Source organism: Neodiprion fabricii, chromosome 6 (genome assembly GCF_021155785.1).
Source record: "Neodiprion fabricii isolate iyNeoFabr1 chromosome 6, iyNeoFabr1.1, whole genome shotgun sequence".
Classification (NCBI taxonomy): domain Eukaryota; kingdom Metazoa; phylum Arthropoda; class Insecta; order Hymenoptera; family Diprionidae; genus Neodiprion; species Neodiprion fabricii.
Window position 1 is genome coordinate 6,438,587 of NC_060244.1, and position 21,817 is coordinate 6,460,403.

General features: G+C 40.5%; 1 protein-coding gene across 3 annotated transcripts in view; it reads left to right on the top strand.

The window, feature by feature from the left end:
• LOC124185477 (tyrosine-protein kinase Btk29A) overlaps positions 1-21,817 on the top strand; it is a 147,709-nt gene that overhangs the window by 11,068 nt on the left and 114,824 nt on the right. For all 3 annotated transcript variants that reach the window (XM_046576294.1, XM_046576295.1, XM_046576293.1), the window contains exon 4: positions 8,660-8,920. In XM_046576294.1, coding sequence (XP_046432250.1) covers positions 8,660-8,920 — 261 coding nt within the window. The remainder of the gene's footprint in view (positions 1-8,659; positions 8,921-21,817) is intronic.

Sequence of the window (21,817 nt, forward strand, 5' to 3'; positions counted from 1 at the left end):
GCGTGCGCCTCGTTGTATACCTAACGACAGTTTTGTACTAAATTCTAAAAAACTCCTCCCGTCATGGGCGTTTGGGTTTATTTTTTTTTAACGTTCTACAGCGATAAAAAGACGAAATATAAATTACGACGTCAGAGTTTTTTTTTTTTTTTATTTCTCGAAATACTAATACGCACGATTTTCACTCGGGTATACGTATTAAAAACTCTTATATACGCCAACATTGTCAATGTTGAAAATGTTGTATAATTTTTTCCAAAGCTTTTACGTTATGTGTATACGTAGATATGTAGGTATATATACCTTAGTGTATACTTTGGGTATTTCACACATGCGCACACTGACGAAACACGCTGTGTCACATAAGGTAATTGGACGCTGCTTGACCTGACCTGATTTTATTTTACATATTTGTTTTCCTCGACGCCGCTGTCATATTTTTCCATCATACGTATACTCGATCACTTCGCAAATTTTATAAACAACAGTCGGAAAGTAGGTTATGATACCTGAAAATTTGCATTAAAAGAAAAGAAAAAAGACCTGTCGCAAACATTCGACCGCATAAAATTGAAGGAATCATCATTATTATTATGACACGTTGTAGTTCACGATGATAATTTGGATGTCACGCGTGGCTTGGAAAAATGCTTATATATAATTATTACGCATCGGTGAAAAACCATCGATTCGTTATCGCGTGGCAATCTTTTGCAGCGCTTGTTAATTTCGACAAACAATTTATTCAGACTCACTCGACCCTAAAACCACGAAATTTCGGCTAATCGTCAGCTCGCTTCCTTTGGGGGAGGAATTCATTCCCAGCGGATATACGGAACCGCGTCAATGCGGTCTCACGGTATTTTGGCGCGAAGAGGCGATGGGATTTTTATAACATCACTTCGGAGCGAGGAGAAGAAAAAAGTTTAAAAAAAATTAAAAGAAGAGTAAAATTAAACTCTTGGCCATTTTATCTCCATCGGTTTAAATTCTAATGCAATCTTTTCCCTGCTTTTTCCTTTTACTTTTTCCTACAACTTTTTTTTTTGTCAATTTAGGTTTTCCGTTTTATGTTTCTTAATATAACGTAAACTTTTCTGTATTTGCTCACAGTTTGCATAATTGGAAATTTATATAAGTAGAGAAATTCAGATAATGGTATGTATCTTTCGTATAATTTAGTGATTTTACGAAGCACAAACTTGGGTGAAAACCCTGGCTCCGTTATTCCATTGTTCGCGCATTTATAACACTGGGAATTTGGAATCCTTTCCACAGGGGCGAATCCAAGGGACAAATTTAGTTCCATTCGGACAGCATGGCGGTGGTGGAAAACCGCTGCGAAATCCTCTTTCCTCGCTCGAAATCTCTGCTTGCCCAGTTTAATCTCCGATCAAAGCAGCTTCGACGCTGCCCGTACTTTCTGTGCTTTTTTGATTATACAAAGACCGTTTCACTCCCACCTTGAAAATCCACGTATTACGTGTCTTATACACGAATCATCTAGGGAATTAAACCATCCCGCAGCGAATGCACGAGTTGCGTTTCACCTCCTATCGGACATCGAAAACTTAGCCGATTTTCAACCGATTGCAAAAAAATTTATTCAAAATTTGACTCATCTTTCCCGCGGTAAAATATTTACTCGGAATCGTGTAACGTTTTGCGAAACATGAGGGTAGAAATGAAGGATCGGTTTTTTACTTTACCGATCGATGTGCGTTACCGCCGATAAAATTACGGGAAGAAAACGACCGAAGTGAAATCGGATAAAGCAAGTATAGCCGTGGGGATAGTTTCGCGTAAGTTGGTCGCAACCGTCGCAACTATTCGATCCGCGATAGGTATTATACAGGACGATGGTATCTTATAACGTTTGTTTATCCAACGCTGGGCGATCCTCGGGAGATTTCGTTGCCTTGTCGTTGGATATAGATAGACGTAGACGCGACTTGCCCGATTTTGGTAAAGAGTCGATAAGTTGTATACACGTATACGGGAACGGTAGAGACGTAGGAAAAGGATCTCGACGATTCAAACTCTTCCTGTTTATTCCGTAATACATATATGCACGTACAACCGAGTTGTTCAACTCCTAGACGGCAGTTACGTACGTAACCGAATGTTGCATCGAAAACTGTACGCCACCAGCCCCGTGATCGGATTCTCGATTCGTACCCACTTACGTAGGTGTACGTGTGTAGGTATGCATATGCCTATAAGTATGCAAAGAAGGCACAGCCGACGTCGAAACCTCCGACAATCTTACGAAAGTACGACCCAGTCCCCTCGATATTTACGATTCATATTCCGGCCAACGATCGAAGCTTTTACAAACACTTGGGAAGAATCCTGAATATTTGGAAACTGCTTGTATTTTGATACATCGACAAATCTTGCCTCGTATTCGTGTAATGTATACAAGGGGCGGCAAATTGTCCGGGGGGGTGACATTTTTCCATTTACGAAACACGCAACGCATCTATAAATTTTCCTTAATCCTTTCCGCAGCTCGTAAGTATGTAATATTTATGTATATTTTTTATACACCGCTTGACGACATTCTGTTTAACATAGTCGTGGAAAAAGGGTAGTGAAAAAAAAAAAAACAAAAAAAGAATAGGAGAAAAGTTATAGAAAAAGAGAAATATGCGAGAGAGCGAAGTCGAGGATATGATACAATGTTCGAATCTAATTTAAGTAGAAAAAATTAATTACCGCGAAGTGAAGCTTTACTAGCCAATTATAAATTTAAGCTGAATTAAATCTCGGTTTAGTTCACTTTCGCTAAGTTTTATATCCAGCTCGCGGTGAAACTGCGCATAAAAACTTGATAAATCAGGGCGGCTGCGGGACCGGCGTTATTTGAAGGCGTCTCCGTTCACCCGGAATCGAGGGTTTGGTAAAGTGAATATTTTAAAACTACTACTAAAGGACGGTTTTAATGGTATAAGTTGGGGAAATAGTTCCGTATATCAAGTTTTCTATAATTCTATAATATACCTCGGGTAAATTGAGTCTGCAAGATCAAGTGAACCGAGGCGAAGCTCCGACCGAAGTTTCGAGCCACTGCTGCTGCCGCTGCTGCTGATGCTGATGCTGCCGGGCTTTCGGAGCTTTTCACGTTGTCTTATAGCGTCGGAAATTATAACCTCTCCCCTAGCTACCGGATATATGTATAGGCAAGGGTCGTCAAATATAAACGAGACGTAAAGTGAAACGATTGACGGGCTTTTGTGCCGCCGCTAATATCGTTCATATTCGCTAAAATTCTCGTACCGTGGCAGAAATTTCTGTTATAACGCGGATACGGATTTGTCGTGAAGAATATATTCAATGGAATCGTTTTTCAGCTCAAAGCTTTCGCAAAGCTTTTTCTCTCCAATTAGCGGCTGTAACTGTCGCAAATGTCGAGAGTAAAAATATTTTTATAAATGAAAATGAAAAAAGAAAGAAAATACATTTCATTGCACAGATAGAGACGAGCTTTCGTCCGTGAAAACATCGGTTCACTTTCGCCTTTCGAATTCTATTTCTCGTGGTGTAAAGTCGCGGCACCCCTTGAAGAAAGAAATTCATAAATAAAAGAAAAAAATTAATTTCGTTTGAATAACTACATATACGTTAATTTTCTTTGATTCGAATCATCGAATTTGCATCGATTTTTTTTTTTCCAACTGTCTACGGAACTGTGTTAGGTCTAAAGATTTAGCCGAGCTACGAAATTTCTAGTTGAACAAAGCGATACGCGCGAAATTGTTGGCAAATTATTATACAGTTAGTCAAATATACCCGCACTTTCTGTAAACAACTTATTGTAAAAAAAAAAAAAAAAAACTGCTCAACCAGAAGCAACGACAGTCGATTCAGAGTGAATAAACTCCACGATGAAAGAAAACGTTTCAAGTACCAATCTATAAAAAGAATTTACTCTGGTGGGGGTGACAAAGAAACGCTTCCACGCTGCAGCTTTTTGTATACCTGCACGATGTTTAGAAAGTAAAAAAATTGACACAGATTATGTTTAAGCCTCATAATATATCGAACCGTCAACGTTAAGTGCTCGAAACTATTCGAGGCGGTATAAAGTACGTTGTACAGCTAGCGTATAGGCCGTACATAGGAGCTGTAGTTGGAACTTTAACACCCATCCATCCGTCCGTCCATTCATCCGATCGTCAAAGCTTTGCAGGATATCCAGCGTACACACTGCACATAGGAGGAGATACCCGAGGTCCTACGGTATCCATCTCTTGGCTATCGGATGTTGCTCTCGCGTCTGCGACACGGGCATGTCCTCGGTTCTCTGTGTGCCTCGGTGAGCTTTTCCTCTTTCTCATCCCATCCGAAAGATACGTCGCATCGTCGTTTGCCGCGCGCGGTTAAGTGCAGCCCATTACAGCGACGAGATGGACGACGTGTTCTCCTTCTTATTTCCTTCCCTCTGCCCGTTCTTCTCCCTTTTTCCTCGTCATTTTTCTGGTTTTCTTTTCTCTTTATATCCTTACTCGAGCACGCCTTCGGCGCTCGGTTGGGTGGGAGTCAAGACCCGAAAGACCGGGAAGTCGACGTGTCGAAAACACGAAACCTTCGAGATACGTATTTCAAGATAACGAATGATCGGTGTGCTGGTATTGCGATTTCCTATGAATCATTCCGTAGAATAATTGTTTTCTAAAAAGTTTATTCAACCGTACGCCGTTTTATCCGAAAAATTATCTTCAGAATATGTAGTTTGAAGAAGCGTTTGAGAAAAATTTATTTACACATTTTTGCCTTCTCAATTTTTACTTTCCTACGAGACAACTTTTCGCATTTACGGTCTTTGTAAGATGTTAATTGTCGGTATTTCGACTTTCGGGGTTTCGTACCGTAGAATTTTTGCATCCCATCCGTTCGGTAGCCGCGACGTGCCGTCTGGCGTACATATCAATTCAAAGGTGCAAAATTTATTCGTCGTATAAAAGTTTACGTTCGAAATTACCGTAGTTACGCTTTACGACTCGGTTGTTATACGGTTTCTCTCGATTCAACGTTTCCTCAAAATCCGCTACCCCAACTTTTACTTGGCAATTTCACCCTCATACCGCTCATCCGTTATATTAATTCTCGCATGGCGCATTTAAATATCGCGAAAAGGGACGATAGCAATTATTACGAAGGGTAGTCCGCATCCGCCCCTCGCTTACACCGACCTTACGATTAACCCTTTTAGGGACAAACCTGTTTCCTCGGTTATTTCACCGCGACAAAAACCATCGTCGTTTGCAAACTCGTCCTTTTAAAGACGGCGAAGAAATTCGTTTATCGCCTTTACTCCAAGTTGGATTCGATTAATCATTTTTCTTGGTTCGCAACTTTTTTCTTTCGCTCTTTTTTTTCCTCGTCCCGGCTCCCTCGCACTTCTTATTTATCCTTAAACGCTGCGTTAGGCGGGTGAACGAAACGAAATGGTCCATTATCGAAACTCGATCCGATACAGGTTCGAGGTCGAATAATAAAAAAGAAAAAAAAAAAGAAAACGAAACGGTAGATCCGTTGGATGAAATAACTGTTATAGCCTGCTGTATTCTCGATGATAAATCGGTGATAAATTAATCTGCACACATGTCTAATTGTAAGTACGACTTGAAACTTCCAAAGACATGGGACTCGATCTTCATAAATCCCTCATCATGGAGATGAGTACTCCTCTGAGCTGCGTAATATTTACAACGAGTAGTAAATAAAACGCTGGAGTAATGTACAGTGGTATAGGTTACATAGGTGTACGCTTGCGAAATAGAAATAAACTTGCAAATATCTCGCGCGAAATCGCGGAGGGTGTGCAACATATATATTTATGCTTATAAAGTAGCATAAAGTCGGAGAGCGGTAAGGAGTGCAAAGAAGTCTTTGTCCTCGCAGTTTTTCCCCGGCAACGCACAGCATTATCCGGCAAAGTAACACGTTGTAGTACAACGTCTTCGGAAGCGGGATGAGGAAAAATAAGAAGAAAAGAAAGACGAAGAAAGTGAGGAAAGGAAAATGAAAACGAAAACCCACCACCGTTCTACAACAGTATTTTAGATTCGTAAAAACTCCCAAATCTCACTCCTCGCGTTTTTCTTCCACCCCTGCTGCTGCAAACCGTCGCTACAACGTTTCGCGGTTTTCTAACGATCGTAAATCACGCTCTCCTCAAAGGGGGCATGCGCAAGAAAAGCACGTACGAGTTGGCGCGTGAAAAAACATTTCAAGCTCTTTTTCAACAGTCTCTTGTACCGACTACATGTATTATACGTGTATGGGGCATTCCACGCCAACTCGGTAAACTTTTTTCTTCTGAAAAGCTTCTGAAAAAATCCAAAAATTCTTCTAATCAATCGTCTTTATCCTATTATTTTTCAAACCTATCTCAAAAATACTCGAATCGATTTTCATGGGACAAAATAAAAAAAAAAAAAAAAAAATACGTTCCAAAATGAAACATTTTTATGCGAGATTCAGAGTGGAATCGAGTTGTCTTTTTTCCAATTTGTTTTTTCAAATCAATTTTTCTGTTTTTAAATCGTTTTTTTTCCGTTTTCAGACTTGTTCAAAATTTATTGTAATATATTATATACGTGTATGCGTAGCTACTCATCTAATTCCGCCTGAAACCGAGCGATCATTACACCAAAACTCTGCGCTTTCTCGGGGTTCGTTTCATACTTTTATACCATCATCGTAAGATCCGAATTGACCGTTTACCAAGCCCCGACCGACTCACCAAATTACACATTATATTATATTATATATTAAACGTAGGTATGTATACATATACACGCGATCGTTTAACTTCACCCTCGTCCAGATTCTGCGGCGTCGTTCGCAAAGTCTTTTACACACGAATTGGCCCCCGAAATTGAGTTCCTAAACGCGCATTCACCATCCTCGAAACTCCGTTCAACGGCTTCCCACTTTCCCCCTCCCTCTTTTCTTTGACCATTTCTTTGACTTTCACTCGCTACCGTCGTATTAGATTAAAAATTGATGGTCAAAAACTAATCTTGCTTTTCAATTTGTTATTCGAAATAAATGTAATAATTTCGGACAAACAGCTACGTTTAGCCTAGATCATAAAAATTCGTTCGTTTTGGTCTTACTCGGGATGTAGTCGAACTAAAAACTGATCACAGACGCGGATAATCATCTGAAGACAGTTGAATGCGATTCTCCGTGACTCGAGACCACAGAAAACTTAAAAATATCGTGAAAATTGGAGTCTTCATTTTTAGAATGATATTAATTACGGGATATTCGTACAACGACTTTCCTTCTTTCCTCAATCTTCACACATAGAATCGTGGTAGGCGTATCTTCTCGTTCGGGGGGTAAAATCGGGCGAGAATCCGACGAGCTTAATGCGTGTAACCAACATCCGCGATCGGTGAGGTTTCCGCCGCCTACTTGCCTACTCTAAATACAAATCTCCGTTCCAGCTCGTTGTTGGGTGCTTCTCGCTAACGAGCAATTACTGACGAACGACTCCCTCCGTAGACTTTCGAGGTTGCTTGTCGCGCTTCTCCGCGCGCTTATTATGCCTACTTAAGTCAAAGTTCCCTCAGCCCACGTGCTGGTATATAATCAACGGTGAAGTGATCACCCTGTCAGGTTATACGAAGAAGGAAAAGAAGAAACGAGAAGCTCCGCGTCCGACTGCAAGGTCTAATGTTCTTCCGCTTTATTTTATAGTCCAGTCGGAGAAGGTCTGGATTAAAAATATTCGGGATATCGCTGCATTTTTGCGTATAGGAGTTTTCGACCCTCGAGAAATTGAATCTGAAGTCACTGTTGAACCGCATAGCCGGCGTTTCGAGAAAATAATAAAGCCCGACGTTTTTCGCGTTTTTCTCAAAAACCACTATCGATAGATGAAAAATGAATAAACCATCGCGGAGAGCTGAAAATTTTCCATCGAATCGCGTCTTCGTATGTCAGAAACAAAGCTGGATTAATAAATTAAGAAGATATAAATTATTTTACCAAAATTTCCAAGATATCGCCGACAAGTAGAATTTATTTTTTCTTAATTTGTTAATCCGACTCGGACGTAATTCGATGCAGAATTTTTCGCTCTACACGATGTTCGAGTCGTATCTCATCAATCGATAGCGGTTTTTTAAGGAAAGCGCGAAACACATTGAATTTTGCTGTTTTCTCGAAACGCCGGCTATTCAGCTCAAAAACGACTTCAGATTTGAATATTTATAATTTCGATTTATTTTGAATAGACTATTAGGTATAAACTTGGACGAAATCCGAGATGATATTATGATTCAGGGGAAAAATTAAACTGCAGTTAAAGATCAAAGGATTTATATTCCAGTCGCAGTATAATTGAATTTGTTAAAACGATTGGGTTGGATTGGTTAAAAGGTTCTAAATCGATATTTTAATGATTCTGCAGATACTGCATTACGCGTTACGCACCCCCCTCCCCCCGAACAAATTGTTACTCTGTCAAAATTCCCGCCGCATTCGGACAATTCGAAGTGCTCGCTTACGTAAGACCTCGATATTTGTAACATTATACGTCCGGCATCCTCGATGTCCGTACGAAAATGGTTTCGAACCTCGTCGGTTTCCACCGGGCAATTTGTTTATGTAAATTGACCATATCGATTTTGGGTTACAGTTTGCGCCGAAAATCCCGGGCTAAGTGGGCGTTATCACTCCGGACTTTGGAGTGGAAAGCGTTGGTCCTGCTGCCGTCTGTCAACCAGATCAGCCGAGGGCTGCGATCCCTGCAGCTTGTGGAGTTCGCGACCGTCAGCCGTAGTTGGCGGACCCCCAGGAGTAGTTGGCCCGGCGTCGGAACGTCAAATTCCCAACCCTCCGGCACCCACCGAGGCGAACAACAACCCCGTCGCCGTTAGCCAGAATCGCTACATCTCCGGTGAGTCGAGTCACGCCTTTTACAAAATTATAATATCTATGTCTGCCTTGAGAGGAAATTCTACGACGTTATCCTCACTGCCATTATTCTTGTTGTACGTGTTGAAGGTGCGGAATTATTATTATTATTATTATTATTGTTGTTGTTATTGTTATAATTGTTGTTGTTGTCGTTTTAATTATTATTATACATGGTACAACAACACGCGGAGCTGGCTTTCGACTGCCTGCTGAATCCGTCGAATGTGATTAAAACGATGGACGGTATGTGCAGGTATCAGCCGGTAGTTTTGCAATTAGCGAACTACAACGGTTTTTCGTTTCTGCTCACGAGTAACGATTCTATAATTTTTTTAATTTTTTTGTCAACTTATTTAACTTATTTCACACACAGTTATCTCTTTACACCTATTTTTTTTTTTTTTTTTTTTTTTTTAACGAGCTCTTTATTCGAACACGTAGGGAAAAGAAAAAGTCTATTCGCGTCGGCGGATTGCAGGATTTTAAATTTACTTGAAACGGAATTTTCTGCCTCGTTTCCGACGCTGATAATGAGTTTACGAATGAACGACGTTTAGAGGAGCTTCTCTCTGTATAATTACTTGAATTACGGTAATTGAGCGACACCTTTGATCGCAGTTTGAAAAATTTAAACATTCGCATATCCGGTAGATGATCGAGGGAAAATATATCCGAAGGAAGGTGTAAATTATTATCGTCATTGGGTAGGTATAGTTTAAACTAATTGCGGATTAGGCTTACGGTGATTTAGGTTTGAATTTTACTACCCGTCGTTGAAATGCAAAGTAACATGTAATTGGCTAATACCCTGTCCTATGTATATATATATATATATATCCTACGATTAACGATCGAGCAAGCGGACCTGCAGCGTATGTATATCCCCTTAATTAATCGACGCTCACCCTTCACCCTGAAACGTTTCGTCCGAACTATTTGTCGAGCGAAAAATTATCGCGCTACATTTTGCCTCCACCTCGGCAAGTTTTTCTTCATCGTTCATACTTACGGTGTACGAGTGTGACACAAAGAGCATCCCAAATTTTCTATGCCTATTTTATGAAAAATCTTCATCAATCACAGGAGGTCATTATGCTTAACGATCGTTATCGAATCCTCGTGAATTCCTGTTACAAATCTGTATCGATGCACGATTTAGGCGGTAGCTGGTATACGTATACGTATACGTATACGTACAATACCTCTACATACTCACAATCAGTCATCTGCAGGGCATGTGCAGGAGGCTTGTGAATTCTCGGTAGGTAATTAATCGTTCGATTTATACACAGTCTATATCTGTACTACGGTACCGATAGAGGAGATAAATTACCGGGATTATGCGATCATGCGATGTACGAATTATGCCAACGAAACGGCAAACCGCGTGTGCACGCGAATAGCATCGTGTTTGATTTCGTCGATTTCAACGACAGGTAAATAAGGTACAAATCGCACGTGATATTGTGAAATTCTCCTTACAAGAAGAAAAAAACAACCAACAAAAAAAAAAAATAACTAAAAAATGGAATGCGATGGATACCTAATTGTCAGAGAGATGCGGAACTCTCAGCTAGATCTGATATTGTCTTACCGGCGATTTTTCTTCCCACTTTCAACACACTTTCATTCTTTTCATCTATTTGTTATTTTTTCGTTTTTTTTTTTTTTTCTCTCTTCTCATCTCTTTTTTACTTTTCACTCGTTATGACGCTCTTCAACGACAGACTCGCTAATTGCGGAAACATTAGCGTCCTGCGAAACAACGATGATGTCAGTTTTTATTTCAAAGACTATATATACACAAACCGTACTCCACTCTCCTGTACCGTTCCGCTCTGTTTTATTTATTCTATTCAATTCTATTCTATTCCATTCTATTCCATTCTTTACAGCCCCGTGAACAACATTGTACGTGCATGTATATGAATTAAAGGAGTAAACGTCGTGTTTACTCGGTAAACTCAGCTCTCGGGGTGGGTAGACTTGACTCTACTACTGCACATCGTTAAGGCGTCAAGCTTCGTTTTACACCACACGGTGTATAATTATAACCCGCTCTACGATCATTTTTAAATATTTTAAATATATATATATATATAACTACTCGAATAAATCTTTCTATTCATTTTTGGTACGCTGTGTAAATAACGCCTTAAAGTGTCAGGTAGGGAGGAGGGCTCTCTGCGTTAGGCCGGTGTGCGTATCTTTCAAGGACTCTTCCTGTCTCGAGGGATTCTCTTTCGACAAAAGCAATTTTATTCACGTCACATTTTCCACCGATGGATTCACTCGAGGTAAAACCAGTTGTCGCAGGGCGGAAAAGGGGGGCAGATTTCAACCGACATGCTTGCAGGATTTTTATAAACCCTTTGATCCAGAATTGTTTAGAAAGGATATTTCGTCGGATGAGATCGAATAAAAATTTTTCAGTACTCGAAGTATATAATAATCACACACCGAACTCTGCGTGTGTCCGAAAGAAATCAAAATTATTTCATCTTCTTCGTCTATATTATATTATACAATTGTAGAACTGAAAAAAAAAATTATCAGTAAATTGAAATTGTAAAACTGTCTTATATGGAAAGAATTTCCTCGTCGAGAGATGCTACGTCAGGTTCTTCAATTAAAAGTAATTTCATCCAGTTTAAGGTATCTTAATTCTAATTGGAGAGCAATGGCTTGCTCAAGTTCATTGTGTCTGACCCTGATAATTAATTCTAATTGTTCGAGAGACCGAAAATCATCGCGGTGCGGCGGCGTAAACGTTTGTCTTTGGATTAATGAGGGGTTTTTTTTTTTTTTTTTTTTTTTGTGTGTCCTCTTCTCCTTTGCGCGAGATCGCGGCTAGTTATCATATTACGAAAATTGGACAATCAAGGGAATTAAGCAGCTAGCTCGCAAAATTCACCTCGTGGCATTCAACTCTCGCTTATTATTATACCTACTACATAGTGTCGTTCCCGCGTCCTTAAAACCATGTCGGTTGAAATTATTTTCTTGCCTTTTTTTCGCCCCTCTCGCGCTATTATACTTCCGTGAAAAGTATAATAGTAATTTTTCACCCCTGACGAGACGCGGGGTAAAAGAAGAAATAACAAATTATACGAGGTGTTCACCATCCGTGTGACAGCTTGAGGTTGTCGGCTGTACCATTCCGTTGACGGAAGCCGGAACAAAAACTCGTTCGAGTTAAGTGGATTCGCATCAAGCCCTCCTGGCGCTAAGGCGTTAAGGCGTTGAGGCGTCACGGTGTCGTCAGTAAGCCTTTCTATCTTCCTTACAACGGAAAAAAACGCGAGAGAAAGAGAGAAAGAGAGAGAGAGAGAAGCGTTCATTCGCCATGGAACAAGTCCCCTCAGGCGGTATGTATAACGTGCATGTAAACATAAAATGCAGTGAAACAAACGACTAAATTAAAACTAAAGTCGAAAAGGGGTAACAAAATAGAGATAAAATAAATAAATAAGACAGAGAGAGAGAGAGAGAGAGGGAGAGAGAGAGAGAAAAAAATGGCAGGATTGAGTGTAACAACCTGCAGCGAAATATTATGACTATGTATCAGGCATTCCGTATACACGTATAGTATATAGCGAAGTTATTGACTGGCATCTTTTTGTTTGTTTTTTTTTTTTCTTTTTTCCTACAAAGGAGAAGAAAAGTATAACGAAATACGTATGAATTACTGAACTTGGCAGAATATATTTCCTACGGAAAATTTATTCGACCTCCAATTCTGCGGAGCAATATTTTATGTACCTTATATATATATAGGTATATGTATACCTAAAGAGGCAGATATTTCTTTTCGGGTTTCTGATTCTGAAATTGTTGTCGAAACGATCCGTCTTCGCGTTGATGTACACGATGGTAGACGCGTACATAGTGAGGAACAGTATTTCCCATGTCACAATTCGCTTGTCTAAACACACAGATTGCTGTTATACGTCTGGCATCGAAAGCCCTTGGTATATTGGTGCTTGCTGAGGAAAGACCCCCTCCCTTGTCTCTCTTGTCTCGATCTCGTTCGCGGGATAAAAACGTTACGAGAAGAAACCGGCTTCAAAATGAATCTTTTCCTACTCTATTCTCTCTGCTACCGAGATTCCTCCTCGTTTTACTCGAGTTTCACACAAAATCGGACAAATTCGTTGCGTTTGTTGCTCCTTTCTTTCGCGATGCAAAAAGTAATTTATACAAATGTTTCTTTTTCTCAGTTTTTCGCGTTACGCCGAGTTCAAATAATCATATATGCGAGAGAACGATCGTTGAACTTGTTGAAATAATTTGGATTCTTTTTTTTTTTTTTTTGCAAGGAAGATCAATATGACAAAAAAAAAAAAAAACTTGTTCGTAGAAATTCCGACTCGACGGAACTGCGGCTGGAGTTTGTACGTAAAAACAGAAATATATGAAGATTTATACACGCGGTTGGTGAAAAATGTCAGAGAGAAGGTGGCGGAGCGTGGAAAATTGTCCCAATTTCATGGAGTACAGTGGATTTGAATTACAATTTTTCGCCAATGAAATATTCAACAATTTTTTTTCCCTACCCTCTATTTCTTTTTTTTTTTTTTTCTCTCTCTCACATCACGCATAGGTGCACGGGGTGCATTATCGAATTTTTTTCGTACCATTATCGAAGTAAAATGGTATGCAAAAAAAAACCGAGAGAGACAGAAAGAAAAAAATGATCAAGTAACGCCGTATCGGTTACTTTTGTCTTCAGCTGTATAACCTTGCATACTCGACTTCATTAAATGCATTTCCTTGCCTGCATGTGGCAGATGCGACCTCCCTCTGGTTTTGGAAGCCTCTTTTCCGCAGTGTCTCTGTGACGTTTAGCTACCGGGTACAAATAGAATCCCTACATAGTTTCGTATGGTCCATCGCGTTTGTCCGGGTGAAACTTTGAGCCCCCTCTAACGACGAGAACTCTAATCTCACGGCGGTACGAATCCTCGTGACAGTTGGAGAGTTATACGCCAACGGCGAATCCCTTTGTAATTCGCCACTGAGAATTTCCTGGCTTTGCCTGAAAATTTATAATCATTTCGTTTAACTAAACTCGAGTCGGGGCTGATGGTTCTTGATGAACAAATTCCAGTCCGACAATTTCGCCGACGTATTGCCTCTGCGTAACGACTCAGGCACTTTAAACAGGAAAAGTATTCCAGGTCGATCTCTCCGATTTGATTTCTTTTTCAATATGTTATATTATACCAAAAGCCAAGCAACACGTATCTTTTTTCATCTAACATTAAACACTCTGAGTAAGGCATGTCAAGGGGATCAGAGTTGGCAGTTACTTTTTTTTTTTTGTTTGAAATTGAGCAAAATTATATTTCGTAGCTCTCGTTATGAGAAAACTTTTCCAGTTGAATTAGTTGAAGAATATTACGTCCTTGTGAGTGAAACTTACATATTTGGTTGGTTTCACCCCCTTAAAGTGTTTAATGGCAGATAAAAAAAAAACGTGTCGCTCAGTTATTAGTCTGATGTAACGCGTTACGAAAGAAATCAAGTCTGAGACCAAATTCTAACGCCCGGCAGAGCGAAATTACATTGCACTTGACACGAGGCTGCGGCTGTAACTGCACACCGATACATTAATTCATAACCTGGGGCACGAGGCAACGAGTTATACAGTCAGGGTCGCATTAGGGCTCTTAGAGTCTCCTCATTAGTTGGGGTCGGTTGAACACCGAATTGTGCTGCAATTAATCTCGGGTGCTTGTGCGTGACGGTTTTGAGAACGAGGCTGTTCTTTCAACCACCCAGGTCAGTCTCGTGTTTTCCTCTATTTGCGCTTTTATCACGCCTACTACACCTCGTGTCACGATACACGTACGACACACGTAAGATACGCAACTTGAGCGCGAATATATTCTCCAGTTATTCGACCCGAGGCAATCTCGGCTTTTCAATTTACCGGGGCTTTGTGGGCTTAGAGGCAACCTTTCGTAGAAACTGACCCCTCCCTCCCCCAAACCCCTATCGTCATACCGAAGGACAGATATAAGAGATCAACCGAACGCGTCTGGGAGTATATGGCGAGGAAAGAGGGAAAAACACACCAAGACGTGATTTTCATTTTTCGGAGGAACACGAATCGATTGGCAAACACCGAATTGATCCTACGAGTGTTTCCATGGATTTCAATCTCGTGGAAAACGCGATGGTTTCGAAACGCCGCGTTTGCCGCGTCTGGTTTCAACCAAAAATCATAAATACGATTCGGGGGATTTGGAGAAGATAAAAAATTAAATTGATAGCACAACGAACTCCCGGACTGCCGACACTTTTTTGCAATTTACGCGTTACTCCGTAAGCCGGTCGAGAGGAAGTTGAGGAACCTGGGAGGTTTCCTACGGGATGACTGCTCCAGCTCCTCCGCTTGAATTCCATTAGCTGTTAACCGTTTATTGCTCTTTCGAAAGTAGGATTATCCGCACCTCGGCGGTGAATCTCTCGGCTAGGTAAATCAGAAGGCAAACTATGCTAATACCGTCTTAATATGATTTCGCCCTCCATTGCTGGCCTGGTTTCTCTCAGGGCCAGAGTTCTCGAGTGTCCATTTGGACCCGTGTCGTTGATCCACCACTCGAATAAATAGAGTTTCAAATTACCCCCAGGGAGCTGCCGTCCAGTGGATCGCAAATCGAGTGAAATTCCGGCACGATCTGCGGATCAACACGGCGAATAAAGTTGGAACAGCTTGACTACCTTCGACTTTTCAAACTCGCGAGGCATTCTTAAATCTCTTGTCGTACTCCGTGATGGTGAACTCGAAATTCCCATCCAGCTGTGACACGTCGCGACGCTCCGCAGTCGGCAAAGCTGCCAACGGAAAATTTCATTTCCATCAGATTTCCCGATATTATATGCAGCGCATGTATATACACACCCGGAACAAATCTAACCCCCGGGTATTCACGCTGCAGTACGTACGTATGTATGTACATGCATATAATATATCAACGTGTGTCCTACTTTTTCAACTCTTGACTCGCAACGTTGCTACCTGAAACCTGACACCTCCTGGCTGGAAGGTGCTGACTTTGCGATCCGTTATTTCATGCCTATGATTGAATGGCACGAGATGAGTATTCTTCTCTAATTCGCTACGACGGTGTTCCAGTTGCACGCCGATCTTCGGGAATACGACGAAATTCGGTACTTGTCGTTAGGACGAGTTTCATTCTTCCGTAACATCGTAGCGTCTGTACAATAGTGTCACTACTGCGATGACCGAACTTCATATTCAGTCCAATCACTATCAAAATTAAACATCAAATCAGCGAGTCCTCTCTCTGTCTTTTCGCAACCATAAAAACCAGCTGGGAGTGTTTTTTATTTCGCTGATATCGAGTTTCATCCAACGTTGCAGGTATAATAAATTTTCGAGCTGCGTTAATACTTTTTATCTCTTGATACCGGAAGGTTCTTTTTTTTTTTTTTTTGGGAGAGGAAGCAACGCCGGACTCGTTGAATCGAACCAATGTGCAGCCTCTGCAGGCTACGGCATTTGCAGGCGGGCTTTGCCTCTGAATAATTGACGCAATAAAAAACTGTCACTTGCATCAGTGGTTCAAGTAGCAGCTGTACAACTCGCCACAACTCTAGGCGCAATTGTTATTGTTGTTGTTTGTGTATATCCCTTATAAGCTATCGCTGTGGCGTTATATTTACAACAATATGCGCGCAATCGTTGTCCTGCAAACGACCCATGTTTAAGAGCTAACTGCACTCTAATTTTTCGCCATAATGGTACGTTAAGTACCATTGGATAGTGGTTTGCTCCATAGTTTCATCGTTACTTAATCTCTTTTAACAAAAGAGAAACAGATCATTATGTATTGTGTAGAGTATCTCAGGATTTTAAAAGTAACGCCAAGTATTACAAAGTATATTTCATGCATACATATACGTTGTACATTAGAGCATAGTATTCCAGCAGGGTATGTGTGATGTTCTACGCTACGATTCAACAAAGAATGTTCAATATATGCTTTCAACGGCGTATCTATATCCCATTATTATGTCTTGCCAGAAATAAGATTCAAACGAGTTCCTAGAATAGAGATTGCTCACGGTTATAGCAAGACTTCTCGTCGATGTCGTGCTAGTTCAAGCATCACCCCAAAGTGCCGAAGGCGCTACGATTTTGTCGTGAATTTTTCCGAGGCTGTTATACCGACTGCATAAAAAAAAAAACAAAAAATGTATACCGCGATTCGGTCTTTCCGATGCCTGACCTTTTTAAAAATCTCGATCTCGATATTGCGTCTGTCCCGTGAAGAGCCAATTCCCATTTTTCTGCCTGAAGTGTTTACCGGTCTGCCGAAATTGGCACGTCTGTTTTTCGACTATTGTTCGATTACTCTTATCAGTGGGCCACGGACTACCTACAACACGAACGAAGTTTAACTAATATTCGAGCTCCTTAATCATCGCCGTGATTATCTATGCTAATGAAGCTATGAATTCAACTATGCCTCGTAATCGTGTAAGCCTGTCTAAATAGAACGACTGGGTATGCTTGACCGTGATTGTACATGCGTTTAGTACATTGCACCTCATAATCTTTTCAACGTGACTACGGTGACAAAGTTCAAACGATATCAATCGGACAGAGTGTGTATAAACGGCTGGAATTCGAGGTGAAGGAATAGAACAGTGGTAACCATGCTTCGACCGGCAGTGTTAGTGAGTTTCTTTCTAGTCAGTGGACTGAGTGAAAAAGATCCATTTTGCGCAAATTGGGATGGATTCAATTTGTGCCGTCAAGGGGACCGCTTGATCAGCGTAACCGAGCAAAGTCATTCCCCTTATTTGCACATCAGTGGACTCCATTTTCGTTACGTGACACCTGGCTGTTTCAAAAACCTCTCAATCGACAAGTTGTCCATCAACAATGGAATCACGCGCTTAGAATCCGGAGCTTTTACCGGTTTGCCGAAATTAACTCAACTTCATCTCGAATACAACCACGTTGAACTGGTTCCTGATTTATTTAAAGAACTGCCGCGTCTAAAAGTGTTGAACATAGGCACAAACGGGATTACTCTTATACCAGAAGGAGCTTTCAACGGGATTTCGGAACTGGAAAACCTCATGTTACCTTTTAATCATATCTCGGCGATAAATGTGACATCGTTTCTCAGGCTTCCGTTTATCACGAATTTGAATCTACAGGACAACAGGATAACCTCGATTGCTCCGGGCTCCTTTGCTGACCTCGATCAGTTGGAAACGCTCAATTTGCAGTCGAATCGATTAACCGAATTAAAATCTGGCACTTTTCAAGGTTTGAGTAATCTTCGTCACCTGAATCTTGGATACAACTCAATCGCACCGACTCGAAACGCATTCGAAGGACTAACTAAACTTCAGAAATTGAATTTGCGCCAGAGTCAGATAAAGGTCGTACCGGAGGAGACTTTTAATGGACTCTCAAGATTGACGGAACTAACGATGGATAATAACGATATATCGGCGATCGATTTGACAATGTTTCCTCGCCTTCCGAAGCTATCTAGTTTGACGTTATACAGCAACAACATTGCTAATATTGTTCCCGGTTCGTTCGCCAACATCTCACGGTTGGAAACCCTGTATTTATTCTCTAACAAAATGACGAAATTACAACCTAACACATTCGCCGAATTGTCAGAGCTGAAAAAATTGGATTTGTCTTACAATGAAATAAATTATATACCGGAAGGGACCTTCAACGGGCTATCAGAATTGCAAAATCTCACCTTACTTCATAACAATATTTCGGCGATAAACGCGACGACGTTTTCTGGACTTTCGCAGCTGGTAAAATTGGACATCAGTGAGAACAAAATAAGTGCCATTGCTCCTGGATCGTTTGCTAACCTCGGGAAGTTGGAATATATTGATTTATTCTCCAATGAAATTACCGAAACTAAAACTTTGCAAGAATTGACTCATCTTACTAACTTGCGTCTTTCTTACAACGTCGTCAAGTTGGTTCCCAACGCGTTCGCGGGACTATCCAAGCTGAAGAAGTTGGACTTATCCGGAAACAAAATCTACTCTATTTCAGAAGGAGCATTCAACGGGTTGTCAGAATTGAGTGAATTGGACCTGAGCGTTAATCGTATTTCGGATATATCTATGACAAGATATTCGGAGCTTCCGCAGCTATTGAATTTGGATCTATCTTTAAACCGCATAGTAGATATTGTTCCTGGATCCTTTTCAAATCCCGAGGAATCTGATCGTCGAAACTTGAGCGAAAAGAGTGAACTGCCGAAGTTGCAAAAACTTGATCTTGGATCTAACCTCATATCCACGATTCGCCCTCGCACTTTTACCAACTTGATCAATCTGAAACAGTTGATCCTTGCAGGCAACAATATATCTGAAATCCAGGCTGGCGCATTCGAGGGATTGTTGTCGGTTACCGATATTTCATTGCACGATAACAGAATTCACTCGTTGCCACGTGACTTGTTCGATGGACTGACGAATTTAAAACTAATCACACTAGATCATTTGCGATCCGATAAAATTGATATTAACGGGATCAAGTTGCCAGATGCAGCCAGTTTTAAATTTATTTGGTAGGGTCCATTGGCCGAGAAGCACGTGAAGTGTCCTTTTTTTTTCACTGCAGTTGTACAATAAAAAAATTTTCTTAGCTTAACCTTTCTTGTTCATCTGCATATAGTTGCAAATTTCAAACGATAATCGAGAAATTTTTTTGTTTTGTGATTGCCAAGATATAAAGGCTTATTAGCTACGATTTAGAAACGTGTAATATTGTTCAAATATAGAAAAATAACTATGCGGTCCACACTTTTTGCCCAGCATATTCTCATACGTGTACGATACCTGGTTTATGTAAATGATGTGATTCGGAAAATCGAACAGTCGGTTGAAATTATGATTTTACGATTGTGAGCTGTAAAAACTGTGAATATAAAAATAGCTCCGTGTTGTTATAAAGATGGAGTGTATTTTTTTATTTTTTTATAATTTCATATAAATATGGCTTCATATGCAACAGAAATATCTATACAAAGGTCAAAAGTTCGAAACCTTTAACCCAAGAAATTTTCTTATGATTATTTTTCTTCAGTGGCATCGCATCACATTCATATTTACGATAATTAATACATCGAGAAAAGAAATTTTTTGTACATTCGGATAAATTTTATTTCACAAATAGAAACAAAATAATAATAAAGGAACCTAACAACAGACATTTATTTAGCTTAATACTATTGATTTATTTAAATTCTGTTATAGAAGGTGAATGAATGTTTAGTTGCAGTAAATTGTGATGCCAAATAAATATCTTATTTACGACTTGAATTTTTTCATCAATAAAAATAATACTGGATTCAATTATTTTTGAAATTCACGCATACTTCAATAAAAAAAGTATATGAGCTTTGGAACAGGTATTCTCGATTTATATTTATTTCGTAAATTTATTCATCCAACGCGAATGAATAGTTGTTTCGAAAAATGTATTTTTTAAAAATTTATTTGAATTTAATAAATGAATTTCAAATAGACTTTGTTACCTGAAAATAGTAAATACCTCTAAGTGCGGGAAATAATTATTTATCACCAGCAATGTTAACCATCACCGCAGTAATGACGATCGGTAAGAAATCACTTTTGCATAAGATTTTTAGAATCAACAATAGGATACCAGATTTTAAATTAAACGGGAGTTTCCTCGGTTTCAGTGGGTGAAAATCTATAAAATGAAGCAGTATAAAAAAGACTTGTGCAGTTTTTTGGTTGCGGACCCGTGTAATTTTAGGCCTAACGCATCTCGCCACGAGTTATTCCGAGTCGTTAGTCGAATGACCCGGCGCACCCTTGGCAAGACCAAAAAGTGATCTCACTCGGAGATTTCATAGTCAATAGTTTGCGAAATTTACACCGGGGCGGTGATCGCGAAGGGCAAATGTAGACAGAGCCAGTTTTTGTCAGCAAACGTATACCTCCGTGGGTGGAGGGATTAGGTTTCCGTTGCTTTTAACCCTAATTACCCTTCCACGCATATAATTTCACCCCCTAACAATCCATTCCTACATATGCGCGTCGCCGATATTCTACCGTCTTTTTGCCCTCTCACTTCCAGCCTCGTAGACACGGGGCAAAAAATGATCTAATTAGGACCTTGGACCGAGCACGACGCCCTTCAGGGTCGAAGCACCGCTCTCAACGAGGAGGTACAGCTTTCGCGCAATCGACTTCCGGCGTTCGTTTTGTTTCCGGGAAAAAAACTGCGACTCGCAAAATCTCCGGACGGCGCCCGAAATCTATCCAACGCAAATGACGACACACTTCCGATTTCGTCGGCGAACTTTCTTCCGCAATCTAATTCTCTCGAGTAACTCGCAACTTCGGCGATAACTACCCTCTACTACTTCTCTTCCGTTTGTTATTACAACGGCCATAAATTCTAGTTCGCAAATAAAGATACCCCCGACTCGCTGTAACGATAGTCGAAAGATTAACCCGGAGTTCGAACAGTCTGGATCAGTTTATAACCGTAACTTTTATTCTCGCAACGATAATCCAGCCCTTAAACTAATCTTCTGACCGTTAGAACTCATACTCGGCGCATAGTGTCGGGTGTCATTTCCGACGTGTCCTTTGGAACAGGCCAAAAGCCCAAAGGCGATGAACCGAGTCGGAGTTTATCGCGTCCCTCCAAAGTGGAGAACGGTCCTTGGTGTACGTGGCTCGTCCCAGAATATGGGTCTCGGGCTAATTTACGCTTCATAGTCTGGCCTGTCTTCCGTATTTTAACGTTGCAGGCAGCTCAAGTGAGCTTCCACGCGTCACTGCCGGGCTTGGTTCTTGGTTTAAATAAGGC